At 47.8% G+C, this 17,915-nt stretch overlaps 1 protein-coding gene and 1 long non-coding RNA gene across 7 annotated transcripts in view; both read left to right on the top strand.

The window, feature by feature from the left end:
- The window catches only part of LOC139530103 (uncharacterized), a 428,447-nt gene that overhangs the window by 256,085 nt on the left and 154,447 nt on the right, over window positions 1–17,915 (top strand). The window lies entirely within an intron of this gene.
- Window positions 1–17,915, top strand: part of LOC139584793 (zinc finger protein 423-like) — a 142,265-nt gene that overhangs the window by 20,497 nt on the left and 103,853 nt on the right. For all 6 annotated transcript variants that reach the window (XM_071417014.1, XM_071417013.1, XM_071417012.1 and 3 more), the window contains exons 2-3: window positions 6,111–6,173; window positions 17,095–17,301. In XM_071417014.1, coding sequence (XP_071273115.1) covers window positions 6,111–6,173; window positions 17,095–17,301 — 270 coding nt within the window. The remainder of the gene's footprint in view (window positions 1–6,110; window positions 6,174–17,094; window positions 17,302–17,915) is intronic.

Genomic DNA, 17,915 nt, shown 5'->3' with positions numbered 1-17,915 from the left:
TGGGAGGGTGCAGGGTGACGTAGTGGGTGTTGTGGTATGGGAGGGTGCAGGGTGTTGTGGTAAGGGGGTATGGGAGGGTGCAGGGTGACGTTGTGGTATGGGAGGGTGAAGGGTGGTGTTGTGGTAAGGGGGTATGGGAGGGTGCAGGGTGACGTAGTGGGTGTTGTGGTAAGAGGGTATGGGAGGGTGCAGGGTGACGTAGTGGGTGTTGTGGTAAGGGGGTATGGGAGGGTGCAGGGTGACGTAGTGGGTGTTGTGGTAAGGGGGTATGGGAGGGTGCAGGGTGATGTAGTGGGTGTTGTGGTAAGGGGGTATGGGAGGGTGCAGGATGACGTAGTGGGTGTTGTGGTATGGGAGGGTGCAGGGTGACGTAGTGGGTGTTGTGGTAAGGGGGTATGGGAGGGTGCAGGGTGGTGTAGTGGGTGTTGTGGTATGGGAGGGTGAAGGGTGGTGTTGTGGTATGGGAGGGTGAAGGGTGGTGTAGTGGGTGTTGTGGTAAGGGGGTATGGGAGGGTGCAGGGTGACGTAGTGGGTGTTGTGGTAAGAGGGTATGGGAGGGTGCAGGGTGTTGTGGTAAGGGGGTATGGGAGGGTGCAGGGTGTTGTGGTAAGGGGGTATGGGAGGGTGCAGGGTGTTGTGGTAAGGGGGTATGGGAGGGTGCAGGGGTGAGGCGGTGGACCTGTGGATCCAGTGAGAGTTCATGTTAATGAAGGGGTCCGGCTCAGGCTCTAGCAGGGCTCTAACGGGGCTCTGCTCTGGGCTGTAACAAACTGCTGCTGCCTGCCGGGTAGGCTCCCAGGGCGTAGGGCTGCAGTTTGGTTCTTAAAGAAATGCATTCACACACTCTAGTATACACATACACACACACACACACACACACACACACACACTAGTACACATACATACACAAACAGGCCTGTACACTCACACACACTATCGGATGCATTTAAAAATTCATACAAATCACACGTGCTCTGTACAACACACACACACACTCATGGACCTGCAAATAGGGTGCTGCTAATGGCTTCCAGTGGGAGATAGGGAGAGCAAGGTTTTATCCCTTAAGTGTAGAAGACTTAATCAGACAGAATGGCCGGGGGCCAGCAGCAGGACTGTGCAGCACGCCCCTCGTGGCCAGGGGAGCGGCTCCACACACATTACGTATTCTGTGTCTACCTCTCCTGCAGACGGCTGCAGTGGAGCTGGGCCCAGGTGAGACCGCTCTCTGGTTAGGTCTGCAGAGCTCTCTCACTGACACACACTCCTTTACATGTCCTTCTGTTAGTGTTCATTATCCAATCTGCATGAAGTAGCAGCCTTTCCTCTCTCTGTCCTTTCTTTCTATATGTGTCTAGCACAAGCCCTGTGTTCTACAGTGTACTAACAGAAGGTCTAGCCCAGCATTTCCCAAACTCTGTCCTCAGACCCCAAGGGGTGCACGTTTTTGGTTTTTGCCCTAGCACTACACAGCCGATTCAACTAACCAACTAGTCATCAAGCTTTGATCATTTCAATCAGATGTGTAGTGTTAGGGTAAAAACCAAAACATGCACCCCTTGGGGTCCGAGGACAGAGTTTGGGAAACACTGGGCTAGGACATGGCTGCAGACTCAGGCTGTCTTTACTGCCTGTACCTGAGCAGTCTCTTTGTCAATGCAAGGCCCTCCCTGGGGTAGACCGGAGCACAGTTGTTTGTGTGTGTTTGGGGTTGAATGAAGAGGCTGAGTGAGGTAGGCTCTTTGTCTGATCGGGGGTCTGCGTGTGTGCTCCGAGGTCCCCCGCACCTTGTTTGCGTTCTGTGGATAAATAAAAGGGCTCGTTTGGAAAGGGCTCGTTTGGAAAGGGCTCGTTTGGAAAGGGCGCGCTTGGAAAGGGCGCGCTTGGAAAGGGCGCGTTTGAAACACAGCGCTGTTCTCCCATCCCCCTTATGGACACACGGGCTTTTTGTCGAGTAAATTCCCGCTCACTGTTTGTGAGGTCGTCCAGAGTGGTCTCGTTTGATCTCTACCCCCGTGCCATTCGCTGCTACGCTGATTGTTGTGTTTCCGACAGCATCGCTGCCCCAGCTACATTCGCTGGTGTGTCAGGATGTTACAGCTTAACAGGGCCCAGAAATGCAAATAGCAGCACGCGCACCGCCAGAGCAGCAATTAACAGAGGCATTTCAATAATATAGAAATAAATTGTGTCAAGGATTGGGTAGGTGTGTGTGTGTGGAGCGTTGTTTTTTTCAATCTCTTAAATAATAGTTTAAAGAGGGAGGGAGTAGGAGAGGAGCCTGCCCCTGCAATGCTGCTAGACACAGTGTGCTCCCTCTGGGAGCTAGGAGTTGTTAACCCTTCTGTACCTGGCTCAGATACTCTGGTTAACATGTATTTAGTTAACCCTTCTCTACCTGGCTCAGATACTCTGGTTAACATGTATTTAGTTAACCCTTCTCTACCTGGCTCAGATACTCTGGTTAACATGTATTTAGTTAACCCTTCTCTACCTGGCTCAGATACTCTGGTTAACATGTATTTAGTTAACCCTTCTCTACCTGGCTCAGATACTCTGGTTAACATGTATTTAGTTAACCCTTCTCTACCTGGCTCAGATACTCTGGTTAACATGCAGGTATTTGGTTAACCCTTCTCTACCTGGCTCAGATACTCTGGTTAACATGCAGGTATTTGGTTAACCCTTCTCTACCTGGCTCAGTTACTCTGGTTAACATGCAGGTATTTGGTTAACCCTTCTCTACCTGGCTCAGATACTCTGGTTAACATGCAGGTATTTGGTTAACCCTTCTCTACCTGGCTCAGATACTCTGGTTAACATGCAGGGATTTAGTTAACCCTTCTCTACCTGGCTCAGATACTCTCAGTTTCATACTGACAGGTGTTAAGAGATGGTAGGGGACTGTTATAGTGGAACGGTCAGGGAGGAACACCAATACTGAGTACACCCAGTCTGTAACTTAGGTTCTGATTTGCGGAAATAGTCCCAGTTGGTGAAAGAGGGGCTGAACCACACCTCAGTGGTGTGTGGACTGGGAGGGGAGGAGGGCAAACGGGGATCCCATTCTGGTTGTTGAGTTCTAGGTATCGGTTTCCCATTTCTCTCACAGCCCCGGTGTGTGTTTTGGCAAAGGCTGGTCAGTGTAAGTAGGAAACAGAGGGTATCCAAGGTAACTTACTGAAACATGTTGGATTCATTAGACCCCCCGTTCCTCTCACAGGGCTGTTTTACTGTGGGTTAATGATGACGTCACAGAGCTTCTGAGGGAATTTAAAAACAGGGGAGGGACCTACTGTATATAAAGTAGTACTCTGCATATACTTCCCCTACCTTACATTCTCTCTCTGCTACATACTCCCACTCTCTCTGCCTCTGTTTAGCAGTCTCCCCCTCCACTACTCTCCCACTCTCTCTACCTCCCGCTGGCTTCAGGGTTCACATGAACAGTGCTCTGTACACATGGGACGCAGGCAGGGGGAGGACATCTGGAAATAAATAAATATATCCTCTCTGCTAATGAAGACGAGCAATTCCCCACGGTCACGCTTTTATTAGAATGGTGTTTTTATCTCTTTCTAATGATCGTTATCTTTATCTCCCCCTTCTCTTTTTCTTTCTTTCTTTCTCTCTGTCTGTTTCTCTTGCTTTGTTTGGCTGCCTGGTGATCGTGGTGTGAGGTCTGTCTCTATCCTCCGCTGGCTGTTTTCAGAGTATGTTTCTGGTCATGTGGGCTAGGTCTCGCCCGCAGGACCAATCTCTCCGGGAAACATCTGTATCCCGTCCTGTGTCCACATCTCAAGGGCCAAGCCCCAAACCCCGGTCCGTCAGCACTGGCATTCCCCTCCTTTTCCCCGTCCCTTACCTTGCCTCTCCATAGCAACAAGACGGTGTATGGTTCAGTGTGTAGTGTGAGCATCTGCATTGCCTCTGAACTCTATCCCAATGATTGCCTTCTGCATTCTTAAATGTAGTGGAACGGAATCTATGGAATCTAAATAAAGGTTAGAAAACATAATCTAGCAACATTTGGAGATAAATCATTCCAGGAAAGCCCAGACCAATCAATAGGTGTCTGTAATCTCCCCCATCTCTAAATTAGTTTTTTAAAGTCGGTAATGATCCTGTCTGCTTCCATCAGAGATGGATGGTTTTTCTGCATTACACCCAGTGCACTATAGCTCTGTGTGGGAGGCTGGGGCCTGGTAGTGTCCCGAGCTTCACTTGTTTTAGCTGAGGAGCTGTGTGTACAGTTGAGTGTGGATGGGCTTGCTGTGTGCTGTTGCCTGCAGGTAGCTGAGTGCAGTAGTACTGGGTAGTTGTGTTTGTAGAAAGAACCACCTCTACCCTGCTCTGCTCTCCTCTCTGCCTGACTACACTTTAATATTCCCCCTCTAATGAAGCGCTAAATGGAGGATGAGTAGAGCCCTGATTGGGTGTAATTTAGTGCTTTTCCTCCTCTGCTGGGAAAGCAGTGTCTTTTAGGAATGAACAGGTCCACTGCAGGCTAGACCTATTTAAAGAAGATCAACTGACTGTAGACTTTGGCCGCTGTTTGTATTGGATCTAGCATGTGTTATGACACAGTGGGGTTTAGACTGTGTCCTCGTTCCTAAGAAAATGCCTCATTGGGCGTGACAAATTGTATTTTTTCCCCAAATAGTATAATTCCTGTATATGACAGTCCAAATAGTGCCTTGAATCCCTCCCGAGCACCTGGTGTATGAGCCATAGGCTGCAGACAACACCTGGAGTTCAGTAAATGTCCTCTAGGAGGATCTAAGAGCAGTCTGGGCCCGTACCTACTACAGTCCTAATGGGACCTTGGTCCAGATCCAGCCCACAGTTTCCCCCAAACACGCATGAAGAGTGATCTCTCCTCAGAAACACCCAGAGAGAGGTAACTCTGAGTCTTCTGTACTATGGGAATACTCTATGAATGGTGAAAAGGTACTACTGAGAGACACTGCTCAAGCTGAAGCGCTGCCATTTGGCAGCTCAGACTCTCTCTCTCTCGACAGAGTCCTGGCTAGCTCAGGGAAGAGAAAGAGAAATAGAGAGGAATAGTGAGAGATGGAGAGAGATGTTATGGTGCAGGACCAGAGTTGACCCTAGTCATCCAGGGGCTTGGGAGCCTGCTGGGTTTTAGCTCTAGGCCATCAGCAACAAGGCCAGTCCTCTTGGAGTCTGGCCGACACACTGGTCCCAGCTCTGGATGTCTGGATCGCACTCATGAAATGAACATGGGATGGTTGAAGAATGGAAAACATTCTTCAACATTCTTCTTGGCTTTGTTGGGGAATATGAAACACAGTGTTACTGGTCTGGTGAGGAGTCCACTCTGACCACCCTGCTGAGTTTTGCCTGGACAGGCCGAGAGCATGATGGGAAAATGGACTGGCCACTGCATGGTCCAGTCTGCACACTCAGACCATTAAGAGGAGTGTTATTTCTGGAATGGGTCTGTTAGTATTATGGTGTGGAATAAGCTTTTTATTTTTCCTGAACTTTATTTAAATTTAGGTGGGGAATTCACACATTAACAAAAAAACTCAGTGTCTACGTACTAGCTCTGGGACTTTCTTACCACCTCCTCTCGCTAATAAAGAAAACAGTTTTGACAGTTTGTTTTCGTGGCTTCTACTAGACTGTTGTTGGCCCATACCCTGGGCCATGGGGTTGAGGGGAAGGAGGGGGGGGGGGGGGTCCTCATTGTGTCCTGACTACTGCCATTTCCTGTTTGTGTGCCAGCGGTGCTTCCTTCCTCTGCAGTGCCCAGGAAAACCTTCATCACACCTTCCTGTTCTGATCTGGTTGCTGTTGTTACATATCTCACACCTCTGAAATTAGGACATCAAAACCAGGAGAGCACATTCCCAGTCACTCAGGGTGACAGACAGGGGACCTTTGATGTTTTCTCCCACCCAACCACCCAGCTAATGAATGATTGAACACTTGTTTTGAGATCTACCTTTTGTATTTTTAAGGCACTGTCATGTAGATTAAGATAAACCAACAAAATGATGTAGTCCTACAGATTCTGTATGTATTTCTAAGCATCCCTCTCTTTTGTCTTTCTCTCCTTCTTCTCTCTCTCCCCCTCTCTCTAGCGGTAGAAGAGGGCGAGTCGTCGGAGTTTGCAAGGAACTGGGATTCATCGTCCGTCCAAACAGGTATCCGCTTTGTTATTCGGAAGTGTGCAGCCTGCCAGGCAGCTGTCAGATCTGCGACACAGATTCCATTCTATATGTCACATTCCAGGTCCACCGCCAGACTACCCACTGAATCAGAATCTTTAATATCAATTCCACATGGCCCAGAATGTTCTGCTCCGAGGGAGAGGGGGATGAGAGAGGGAGATATGGCGTGAGGGACAGAGAGCTTTGCACAGGACGCTGATGTCCAGGCCTGCATGTGAGAGCAGACAGGACTCTGGGGCTCCAGCAGTCTCACATCCTGTTTGAGGTTTTGTGGTAAAGTAGCTGCACTGAATCACCCTCCCTGTCCTCCCTCCCAGCCTGCTTTATCCAGCTATTCACATAGGGCCTATAGCACAGCAGTGGGATGGGTTCCTGATGGGCCCAAATAGCGTCATGGTGAATGCAATCAAGATCATTTGTTAAGGATTCCATTTGATTAAAGCATGGCACCCACTTCAATGTTCTTTACATGCAGTGCAGACCCACAGTCACACCCATGGAGTCATTGGTATGGCTGTACCTGGAGATGATGCAGCAGCTAAATGGACCCATTTTTACAGAACACGGTATGAGGATGGTGACTGACTGATTATGGTGGCATGTTGGCCTCTAGTCTTTGAGTCAGCCCAACATTATGAAGAAGGAGAATATTTATTCTGTTATTTTACAGCAGAGAGAGATAAGAGAGCTGGATGTTCTTTATCTAAACAGTGCTCTCTCTCTCTGCCCTCCTTCTCTCCCTCCCTCACTCTGTCGGTTCTTCTGGGAGGGGGAATTGGAAAGTGAGGCCCCGAGGGTGTGATGAGGCAGGGGCTTCTGGTTGGGGGGGGGGGGGGGGGGTGCTGACTGAGGTCCTGGGTGGCTGGAAAGTGCTTTATGTGTGAGATACAGCAGGAAGGGGAGTCCCAGTGCTCTCACGTGCTCTGCTCTCTTCCTCCCTGCTGCTTCTCTTCACCTCTTCCCTACACACTCACAATCTCTCTCTATCATTCTCTCTCTTGTGTTTGTTTGTGCTCCTGTGTTCAGGCTCAGGGGGGCTGCCCGCCATTTCTTATTTAAAAATCTAAAAAACCTTCCTTCCCTTTATTCCCTGAGAGATGATGTCGACAAGGACACTGGCAGGCTTTTGCTGGTATTAAATTCAAATATTTTTCCTTCCCTTCTCTGGAAAATGTGTGTTGAGTTTGGAAAGAGCAGCGGGTGAGGGGGGAGGGTGGTTGAGGGACGTGCCCCCCCCCACCCCCAAGGACCTCAGAGGGCCCCTTCGGTCTGTCCCACAGGAGGTGCCTGCCTACCCCCTCCTTTCCACATCCCACCCTCCACCCCAGCCTCCCTGAGACAGAAAAACAACACATCCCTCCCTGGCCCAGAGGGGGAGAAACGGAAAAGAGAAAAGACAGAAAATGAGCCAGGTCTGACACTGTAGACCAAGAGAGGGAGAGGGTGGAAAGCATGGAGAAGACAAGCGAGAGGGGTGGGGGGGGGAGTTTTTGGAGAGTAGTACAGATGTTTGTCATTTCTGTGGAAGGAGGAGGAGAGGCAGTCTGTGGTGATGTTTTAATAAGTGCCACCAGAGCTGTGAAGTTCAGCCTTGTTTTGCTGGCTTCCTGTTGGAAAGACCCTCCTGCTTCACTGTCTGATAGAGAACACCAGGGTTAAGCACACAACACATGCTCAAATCAAATTGTATTTGTCACATACTTCATAAACAACAGGTGTGGACTAACAATGAAATGCTTACAGGCCCTTCCCAACAGTGCAGAGAGAAAAACATGCAGAAATAATAGAAAAATAATAATAACAGGTAATAATAAATACACAATGAGTAGCGATAACTTGGCTATATACACGCTATGCTACAGGCAGAATTTTCCGAGGTGATGGTTTCTCCATGACCTCTTACATACACAATCAATGCAGACACACACACTGCACCCTGTCCATGTGGACTGTGATTCATGGTGGAAAAAGTAGTCTCATATCCCTGAGCAAAGGGCCGATAAGGGGCTGTAATGGAGCTGAATTAGATTATTTCATTCATTTCCTCCCGTAGCCATTGGCTGGCCGTTGCATCAGCGACACCAATGAGAAGGGCTTTTTTCCCTCCCGGCCCTGCCATTACACCATTGGGCTGTGGGTGTTGTCTGTGACCTCACTACTGAACAGTATGGTGTTCTCGCTATAGGAGAACAGTATGGTGTTCTCGCTATAGGAGAACAGTATGGTGTTCTCGCTATAGGAGAACAGTATGGTGTTCTCGCTATAGGAGAACAGTATGGTGTTCTCGCTATAGGAGAACAGTATGGTGTTCTCGCTATAGGAGAACAGTATGGTGTTCTCGCCATAGGAATAGTATGGTGTTCTCGCCATAGGAACAGTATGGTGTTCTCGCCATAGGAACAGAATAGTGTTCTCGCCATAGGAACAGAATAGTGTTCTCGCCATAGGAACAGCATGGTGTTCTCGCTATAGAAACAGAATGGTGTTCTCGACATAGGAACAGAATGGTGTTCTCGCCATAGGAACAGAATGGTGTGAAGACAGTGCAGCAGACAGAGATGCTAAATGAGATGCTAAGCTAACACTACAGGCATCAAAGGCATAAGCATCACAACACATGCACCCATTTTTAGAAGAAGAAAGTTTCTAGAAAGACTATTGTTATTGAAAACATATCAGACATCCAATCCAACAGTTAGGGATTCAATTAGTTTAAAAAATCACGTGTACTGTAATTTGGATGATGTTTCCACGATAGTTTGAAGGTTTTGTGCGTTTGTGTGTTATGTCTGTGTATTTGTTGGGTTATAGTGTGTGTGTGTGTTGTTTTGATTCCAGGATGTCCCTTTAACAGTGTGTGTTGGATCACTCCACTGTCTCTCTCTCTGCAAAGTGAGATGTCAGTCAGTCTCGTGGCTGTGCACGCTTTCAGTCCCCTCCGGGCTCCAACCTGAGTGTGCGCCAGCCGTCCGGGGGAAAGAATGTACTGGTTTTATTTTCCCCTTTGAAGGGAGGAGAAAGAGGAGGAGGAGAAGAAGATATTACAAGGGGCAGACTGAAACACAGGAAGATGGCCCTCCTTTCTGTCCTCGCTAACTAATGTATGGACATCTTGATGATGTAGACTAGATGACAGTTTGAAAAAGAGGACACGTGTCTCTCTCTCTCTCGTTCTCTCATTTGTCTCCCTCTTCCTTTTTTTCTTCTCTCTCTCCATCTCCCTATATAAACCTCTGGAGGTCCATAATATATTTTTTAATTTCCCCAAGGCAACGACAGGAAAACAGTTTTAATGTGCGAGGAGGAGGTGTGTGCTAGCGTGTGTGTGTGTGAAGCCACGGGCTGGAACAGGTGATGGCATTGGTAAGCAGCTGTCAGGCTGTTTGTGTGTGATTTAATTCGCTCCCTTCCATGACACTCCTTTTGGTTTTCATCAGCCTCTCTGGGTGGAGGGGCTGGTGTTGGGTGCTGCGCTCCCCTGCCTCCCTGCCTCTCTGGGTGGAGGGGCTGGTGTTGGGTGCTACGCTCCTCTGCCTCCCTGCCTCTCTGGGTGGAGGGGCTGGTGTTGGGTGCTGCGCTCCCCTGCCTCCCTGCCTCTCTGGGTGGAGTGGCTGGTGTTGGGTGCTGCGCTCCCCTGCCTCCCTGCCTCTCTGCCTCTCTGGGGGGGTGGGGGTTGGGGGAGAGACACACTGAGCCTGGTACACAGTGCTTCTTCTGGCTCCCTGGGGGGAGCCCTGTATTTTGAAAAAACAGTCGGCAGAGGACAGGGGAGCTGTGGAGAGAGGCCTGCTTTAAATAGGTCCCCCTGTTTACTGGGAGAAGGAGAGGGCTCCCCAGAGAGACGGGGGGCGATGCGGCTGCGTCCGGCTGCACCTGCTCAGCCTGTGTCTGTGTGTCCCAGACCCCAGACCTTTTGTTAGTACCCATACTGGACGCACCTGACAGCGGACGTGAAGCCTAGAGGATCACAGATTCATACAACATTGTACAAATGGTAAATAACCTTTTCTCACACTGTAAACCCAGTGAACCTCCCATAGTGATTAGAGGTGGCTATTTTAAGGGCACAAGGTGTTACATTTTTTCCTGAACAGTAAGAGCCACATGCCTTGGTCATTCAGAATATTCCACACATGTTTTTTTCGCTCAATAAATAGTTTTGACCTTCTTTTTGAGACATTTACCAGGCATAGTGAATACAATGGTACAGTTGAAGTCGGAAGTTTACATAGACTTCAGCCAAGAAGCCATAAATGTAGACCTCCACATGTCTGGTTCATCCTTGGGAGCAATTTCCAAACGCCTGAAGGTACCACGCTCATCTGTCAAAATAATAGTACGCAAGTATAAACACCATGGGACCACGCAGCCGTCATACCGCTCAGGAAGGAGACTAGTTCTGTCTACTAAAGATGAACGTACTTTTGGTGCGAAAAGTGCAAATCAATCCCAGAACAACAGCAAAGGACCTTGTGAAGATGCAGGAGGAAACGGGTACAAAAGTATCTATATCCACAGTAAAACGTGTCCTATATCGACATAACCTGAGAGGCCGCTCAGCAAGGAAGAAGCCACTGCTCCAAAACCGCCATAAAAAAGCCAGACTATGGTTTGCAACTGCACATATGGACAAAGATCGTACTTTTTGGAGAAATGTCCTCTGGTCTGATGGAACAAAAATATAACTGTTTGGCCATAATGACCATCGTTATGTTTGGAGGAAAAAGGGGGAGGCTTGCAAGCCGAAGAACACCATCCCAACCGTGAAGCACGGGGGTGGCAGCATCATGTTGTGGGGGTGCTTTGCTGCAGGAGGGACTGGTGCACTTCACAAAATAGATGGCATCATGAGGGAGGAAAATTATGTGGATATATTGAAGCAACATCTCAAGACATCAGTCAGGAAGTTGAAGCTTGGTCGCAAAGGGGTCTTCCAAATGGACATTGACCCCAAGCATACTTCCAAAGTTGTGGCAAAATGGCTTAAGGACAACAAAGTCAATGTATTGGAGTGGCCATCATAAAGCCCTGACCTCAATTCTATAGAAAATGTGTGGGCAGAACTGAAAGCGTGTGTGAGCAAGGACTACAAACCTGACTCAGTTACACCAGCTCTGTCAGGAGGAATGGGCCAAAATTCACCCAACTTATTGTGGGAAGCTTGTGGAAGGCTACCCTAAACGTTTGACCTAAGTTAAACAATTTAAAGGCAATGCTACCAAATACTAATTGAGTGTAATGTAAACTTCTGACCCACTGGGAATGTGATGAAAGAAATAAAAGCAGAAATATATAATTCTCTCTACTATTATTCTGACATTTCACATTCTTAAAATAAAGTGGTGATCCTAACTTACCTAAGACGGGGAATTTTTACTAGGATTAAATGTCAGGAATTGTGAAAAACTGAGTTTAAATGTATTTGGCTAAGGTGTATGTAAACTTCCGACTTCAACTGTATGTCCCTCACCAGGCCTGTTTTTCTTACTGTCTATGTGCTGTACCTGACTCATGTTCTCAGTAAAGTGGAGCATTCCTTCTGAATCCCTTCTCAAACATACTCCGCTAGAGCTATTTGCAGTCCATCCATGTTATACTTCACTTGGCTGCCGTCGGTTGGTTTGAATGTTTGTGTGCTGTGGAGAGTTGAAAGGCAGCCTTGTACTCTTGTTGCTTGTTATAAAAACACTGGTTTTGTGGAACTTGGAGCTCGTATTTTTCTTTTCCCTCATGCAGGCTGGATAGTGATGGCGGTGGAGTGGTGTACTGGGCCGTGTTTGGGCGACCCAGGGCCGGGTGTCCTGCAGATTTACGCCTCTCTTAGCGCAAGTGTGTCCCAAACAGGCCTCCGTCCTGGCTCACAGCACTGCTCCAACACCTAGTCCTGACTCTGTGCTCAAACCGCTCATACAGTTTATCTCTCTCACTCTCTCACTCACTCACTCACTCACTCACTCACTCACTCACTCACTCTCTTTGAGGACTCCATTAAAGTGTCTGTATTCCGTTTGTGGTATGCCTGTATTCTCCCTCTGTGTACAGTACGATCAAGTCTCACTTCCGTTGCGTGCCCACTGTATGAGTAATAGGAAACTGCTCTGCCTCCAGAGGTCAGGACATTGGGACTGGAACTAGCCAGGGGGATCGTAACAAGCTTCACTTTAAATGTCAAAACTCAATAGGCACTTAATGTAGTTTTTGGTTCTGAGCATTTTGAGTGGAGGGGAGGGAGCATAGCTGAACATTCCCAGACATTTGACTAGTATTTCAGTTCAGCTGGTGTTTATTCCAAGTCAAATAATATTTGTTAAGCTGATTATAAGAGGTGAGAGTAGATCTCTTTACCTGCTCACAGATCCATCCCCCTCCTTGTACCTCTAAGATGGCGATCGCTGTACTCTGGTGGTGCAGTGAGGGAGGGAGAAAGAGAGACTCTCTGTCTTTGCTGTTGCCTTTGTCTTGTCATGTCTCCCCCGTCGCATGCCTGACGGTGTCCATTAAGCCCACATCGCCCAGCTCCTAATTATTTCCAAATCTCACGTTGGAGCTTTGCACCGTTAAAACAGGAGGACAAAAACATATCAACCTAACGAGCGGTAATTAGCGGGTCCCAGCAAGGCGGGGCTCTCCTCGGCAACACCACTGCTCTGTGGATTCTGTTAATTCACTTCTCTTCATCTAATTACCCCACACAAACATGTCTGTTTGCCTTTCCTCTGAGAGGGAGCAAGAGCGGGAGAGGGGCATTATCTACAAACATTAGACACCCTCCTCCCTCTCATAAACATACACACACACACACACACTATCTATGAGGCTTAATCAGCAGATATGAAAAGTGTGACCTTATTCATGAGGAAATAATTAGTTTAATAAAATCTGAAAGTACACTTGCCAACGAGCGAATGATTACTCTTAGCATACTGTATCTCCATAGCATTAAAGCGAATTGAAATAAAAACAACTACTGATTATTACAGTATATTGTAAGGGTATTACTTTGAGCACAACCTGCTGGTATGCAGTGATTCCTTTCCCCTCTACAACCAGGAAGTGCCAGTCCAGTTGTAGATGTTAAGGGGAAGGGTTAAGATGACCGTCCTATCATTACTGTAGGACCATGTTCTCACCCTGTTAACTCCACTGGTCTCTTCTCAAATGTACACCTCTTCTCCAAGTGTTTCTCCACTTTCCCCCTCTTCTTCTCTTTCTTACCTTCACCCCATCATCTGTCCCAGGTGATTTTTGGGGAGGATATATGGAGATTGTACATTTTCTCTCTGAATTCTTAGATTTGTCCTACCTGTTTCTTCAAGTTCACAATGTGTGTCTGGGTGCGCCCCAGACCTGGGTTAAAATACATGTGTATCTGGTATTTATTTTCGGGCCCGTGATTGGTTCTGACTGGCTAAGCCCCTCCCCCTCTGGGCTCCTATTACTATTTGTCTGTTGTCATACGCCACTAACACCAGTGTTGTTGTCAAATACTCAGCCCAAAATAAGTATGTGAATAGTCTGCCAAATTGTATTTGACAGTATTTTTAAATACTTATTTCAAATAGTATTTTCAAATACCTAGGTTAACTGCATGGGAGTGTATTTGAGTATTTTAAATACTTTCCAAGTTTATTTCCAAATACATTTTACATTTAACTACTTGTCTTTTCAAATAAATAGTATCTGAATACTTACCTCCAATGTATGTGAAAGTAATTGAGATATTTGAAATAGTATTTGAACGCGAGCCTGGTGCGTGTTTGTGTATGTGAGTTAATTTTATCTGACTGTGTGTGTGTGTGTGTGTGTGTGTTTACTATGTGTTTGTGTAAATGTGTGTATAAGTGTGTGTTTTGGTCGGCCTCTTGGCGTGGTGACGGTCTGTGACTCAGAGATAATGGCTCTCCGCAGAGTGGGGGACAGGAGCTCCAGCTGGCACAGGGAGACATGACGTGTGCTGCTGGGATTGCTGCTGCACGACATGCAGACCCTGCCTGTGTCCCCAACACTCCCCCACCCCTGGAAGCCCCAGGCCCTCATTAAGTGTCCCTACTCTGGATGGGAGACCGGGGAGGGGGGCAGCCAGGAGTGGACTATTAAATGAGTGATAAAACAAACATATGAAAGCAAAAGTAGAGGAGGAGAGGGGGTATAGGATAATGTAATGGGGTCAGTTAAAACTGTCTTTGTTAAAACGGTCTTTGTGAGGCTAAAATTTGTTGTTGGGTAGGTATTGTTGTTTTATGCAGACAGTGGTCAGGAGCATTGAGTTTAAACGGCACGTATTTTAAGATGAAACGCATCAATCATTATCTCCACAACTATCTTGTCAGAATACCCGCTGGCAACTGCCATGCCTGCCTAACAGAGAAAGGTGTTTGACCTACGACCTTATTGACCTCACACAGACATGTCGTTTGTGTTTGCTACATGATATCTAGGAACATTATTGTTTACTATTCGCAGAGGAAAACTGGCCACTAGCAGGGCTGTCATTGCATTAACCATTGACAGAGCACTGTGCATCTTTAGCTCTCCAACCTAGCAGACAGGTAGGCAGAAAGCAGGCTGTCTGGATGACAAATATGGTCTCTCAGAATATATCTGGGGGCATAAAGAGGCCTTGTTCATCTGAATGGCCATTTAGAAATCATTAGTCTCCTTGGACACCACTTCCAACGTAAGCCCTCATTTCATTTCGGTTTCCTCCCCTCAAATTGAATTATGTTTGAAAACACTCTGCGCGTCTCAAACGACTCTGCAGAGCCTTATTAGTAATGACCTCAGCACACATTACGGCACATCTAGGTGTGTGTGCGTCTGGTTGGGTAATATTGTAGTGTATTTTGTCTTTGCCTGTGAGGGCTGTGTGGATGATAACATTCAACTAATGGACTTTATCTTAGATATGGTGCCAGTGTTAGACTTTGCAACTGTGAAGTAGTGTTTAGCTGTAAACCCCCTCCTATCCATTGTGAGTCCTATTACAGTGGTGTGGTCTACACCAGGTAGAGAAGCCAGCTCACTTTGTTTACGTTGACTAGTATCCGTCACCTCTCCCGAAAAACAAATCTCCGCCAATCAGGACCATTATCCTCTCATCTCCTCCTTCCAGATAAATACTGTGCTCGTTGTTCATCAGGGCCACTGCTGGAGCTGCAGTGGGTACAGCTGGGGTGCGCACCACCACCGTATCAATCTTCCCCAGTAGCAGGCACATCCAGGGAGGCCTAATGACGGAGGCAGCAGCACTGTGTAGAAGGCCTCTAAATGAAGTGTGCTCCGGACCCCCCTCCTGAGACCACCTCCTCCATCAGAGATTTGAAAGGCTTACTGGAGGGGAGGGGGGCTGCTGCAGAGTGGGGGTGGTGGGGGGCTGAGGAGTGGTTGCTGGATGGCATGGGGCGCCCCCCCACACACACACACCAAACACCCTCCCAACCGTACCAGGCACTCTCATCCTCTCCTCTTCCTCCTGCCGAGCCCCATCCATCTCCCTGAGCCCTGTGGAGAAGAGGGAAGGAGAGAGGGGGAAAAGAGGAGGAGGAGAGGTGGAGAGGGGAAGAGCAAGGTCCCATCTGGCTCCTCCCTTGTTGTCATGGTAGCCGGTTGTGCTGGCATGTACTGGAGTTGGCAGTACCCATACCTCTGGCGTGAGGGCACCTGGGGGAATGACTGTGTGTGTGTGTGTGTGTGTGTACACATGCATGTATTAATGTTAGTTTGATTGTGCATTCATGTGTGTGCATGTGTTTGACTGCTAATATGCATTTCCTCTGTCATGGATGAAAGATTGTTTAAGGCGCATATCAAAGAATATGTGGGTATGTTCATGTCTAGATGTGTAAAGGTGCCTGTGTCTTTGTGACTGCAGTGTAGGACTGTGTCCGTGTAGCATCAGTTAGGGGCCACTCTCCTCCCTGTCCAGACGGTGCTCTCACCACTGGACAGATGGCCATAACCCTCCCTCCCACTCCTTTCCCCCCTAAATGCTCCATTCATCCCTCCATCCATTCATCCCACCATCCACCCTCCGCATCTCTCCCCGAGAGGACGAGTGTGGAATTAGAGCACCTCCACGCCCAGTCTCTATCTCCCTGATCCAGCCCAGACACGCTCTCTCTCTCCCTACCAACCTACCTACCTAAAACCTAAGTTGTGCTGTGGGGCTGGGGTCATGGGCCAGAGCCCATTACCAGCAGCAGAATGGCGGGCGGGCAGACCGCTGGGCACTGCCAAATCAAAGCTGTGGAGTGCAGGAATGGCCTCCTCCTGCTCTCCTCTGATTGCACAAGTCCACCATGATTAGACAGGATGTGGAGCCTTAGGGAGCCAGCCAGCAAAACCACCCCCACTCCCTCTCCCTCTCTCTTTCCCTTTACCGCCCTCCTCTTCTGCACTGACATTCCCCATCTCTCTCTCTTTCTTTCTTTCTCTCTGTCCCTTTCCCTCCCTCCCTCCTCAGTCTCCAGTGCAGTCCTTTTGGAACAGAGCGTTTAATGTGATAATAAGGTGTGAAAATGGAGCCACAATGGTGGAGGGAGGATTGTGGAGGCCGATTTTTCCACTGGTCCTTCTCTCTGCATGCCATGAGTGGCAGTGTGGGCACACAGGCTGGCATGAGTCGTCTCCCTCCAGAGTCCTGAGTCCTTATACACCCTCTAATGCCACCTCACATAGACCCTCCATTAGAGAGCACACACAGGTCATGTGACCAGGGACATCTTTAGTATGAGATGGACTTGAAATAGTGCTTGTCCCGTTCAATTGCTGGTACAAATGGACTCAATCAAAAAATAATCTATTACCTCTGACCAATCTCCAGTAGATCAGTAGTTCCGGCTGTATGAGTCACATGCTGGTACTCAGTTTCCCTCTCTCTGTGTTTTTGTACCAGATGTCCCTGCTGCGTTGGACCGCGAGGCGGCGAGGAAGGAGCGGCGTGCAGCACTAGAGGATGGGGACCACAGTGTCACCAGCCATGACGACCACATTGGGGATGATGACCTGGACGATGAGTCCATCTTCACCTGCGACAACTGCCAGCAGGACTTTGAGTGTCTGGCGAAGCTGACTGACCACCGCACCAACCACTGCCCCGCAGGTAAGACATCATACACACACTGAAATGAATACACTACACTGCAGGTAAGATAAACACAGGGTGGGCTACATCCACAAACACTGAGTTATTTTGGGGCCAGGGGACTCGGGTCGTTACCCCCTTTCAATTCAATCAATCCATTACCTTGAGTAGTATTTAAAGCTACATTATGTAACGTTTTGGGTGACCCGACCAAATTCACATAGAAATGTGACGTATAGATCTGTCATTCACATAGAAATCAAGTCTAAGAAGAAAGGTAGATCTGTTCTATGTGCTCTATTTCTATGCTTCCCGTTCTTACATTTTGTTTTTGCGTCTTTTACTTTCGGTTTTGTACACCAGCTTCAATCCACTGAAAATACAAACATTTTTGTTATGGAAAATATATTTCACAGCAGTTTAAATGGTACAATGATTCTCTACACTATACTTGGTTGTTTTGTCACAAACTGAAATTGGGCGAACTACAGTACCAGTCAAAAGTTTTGATACACCTACTCATTTAAGGGTTTTTCTTTTTGTACTATTTTCTACATTGTAGAATAATAGTGAAAACATCAAAACTATGAAATAACACATATGGAAACATGTAGTAACCAAAAAATTGTTAA

The sequence above is a fragment of the Salvelinus alpinus genome, chromosome 9, assembly GCF_045679555.1.
Source record: "Salvelinus alpinus chromosome 9, SLU_Salpinus.1, whole genome shotgun sequence".
Taxonomy (NCBI): Eukaryota; Metazoa; Chordata; class Actinopteri; order Salmoniformes; family Salmonidae; genus Salvelinus; species Salvelinus alpinus.
Note: the sequence above shows the minus strand (reverse complement) of the source record. Positions and strands in the feature narration are given on the sequence as shown.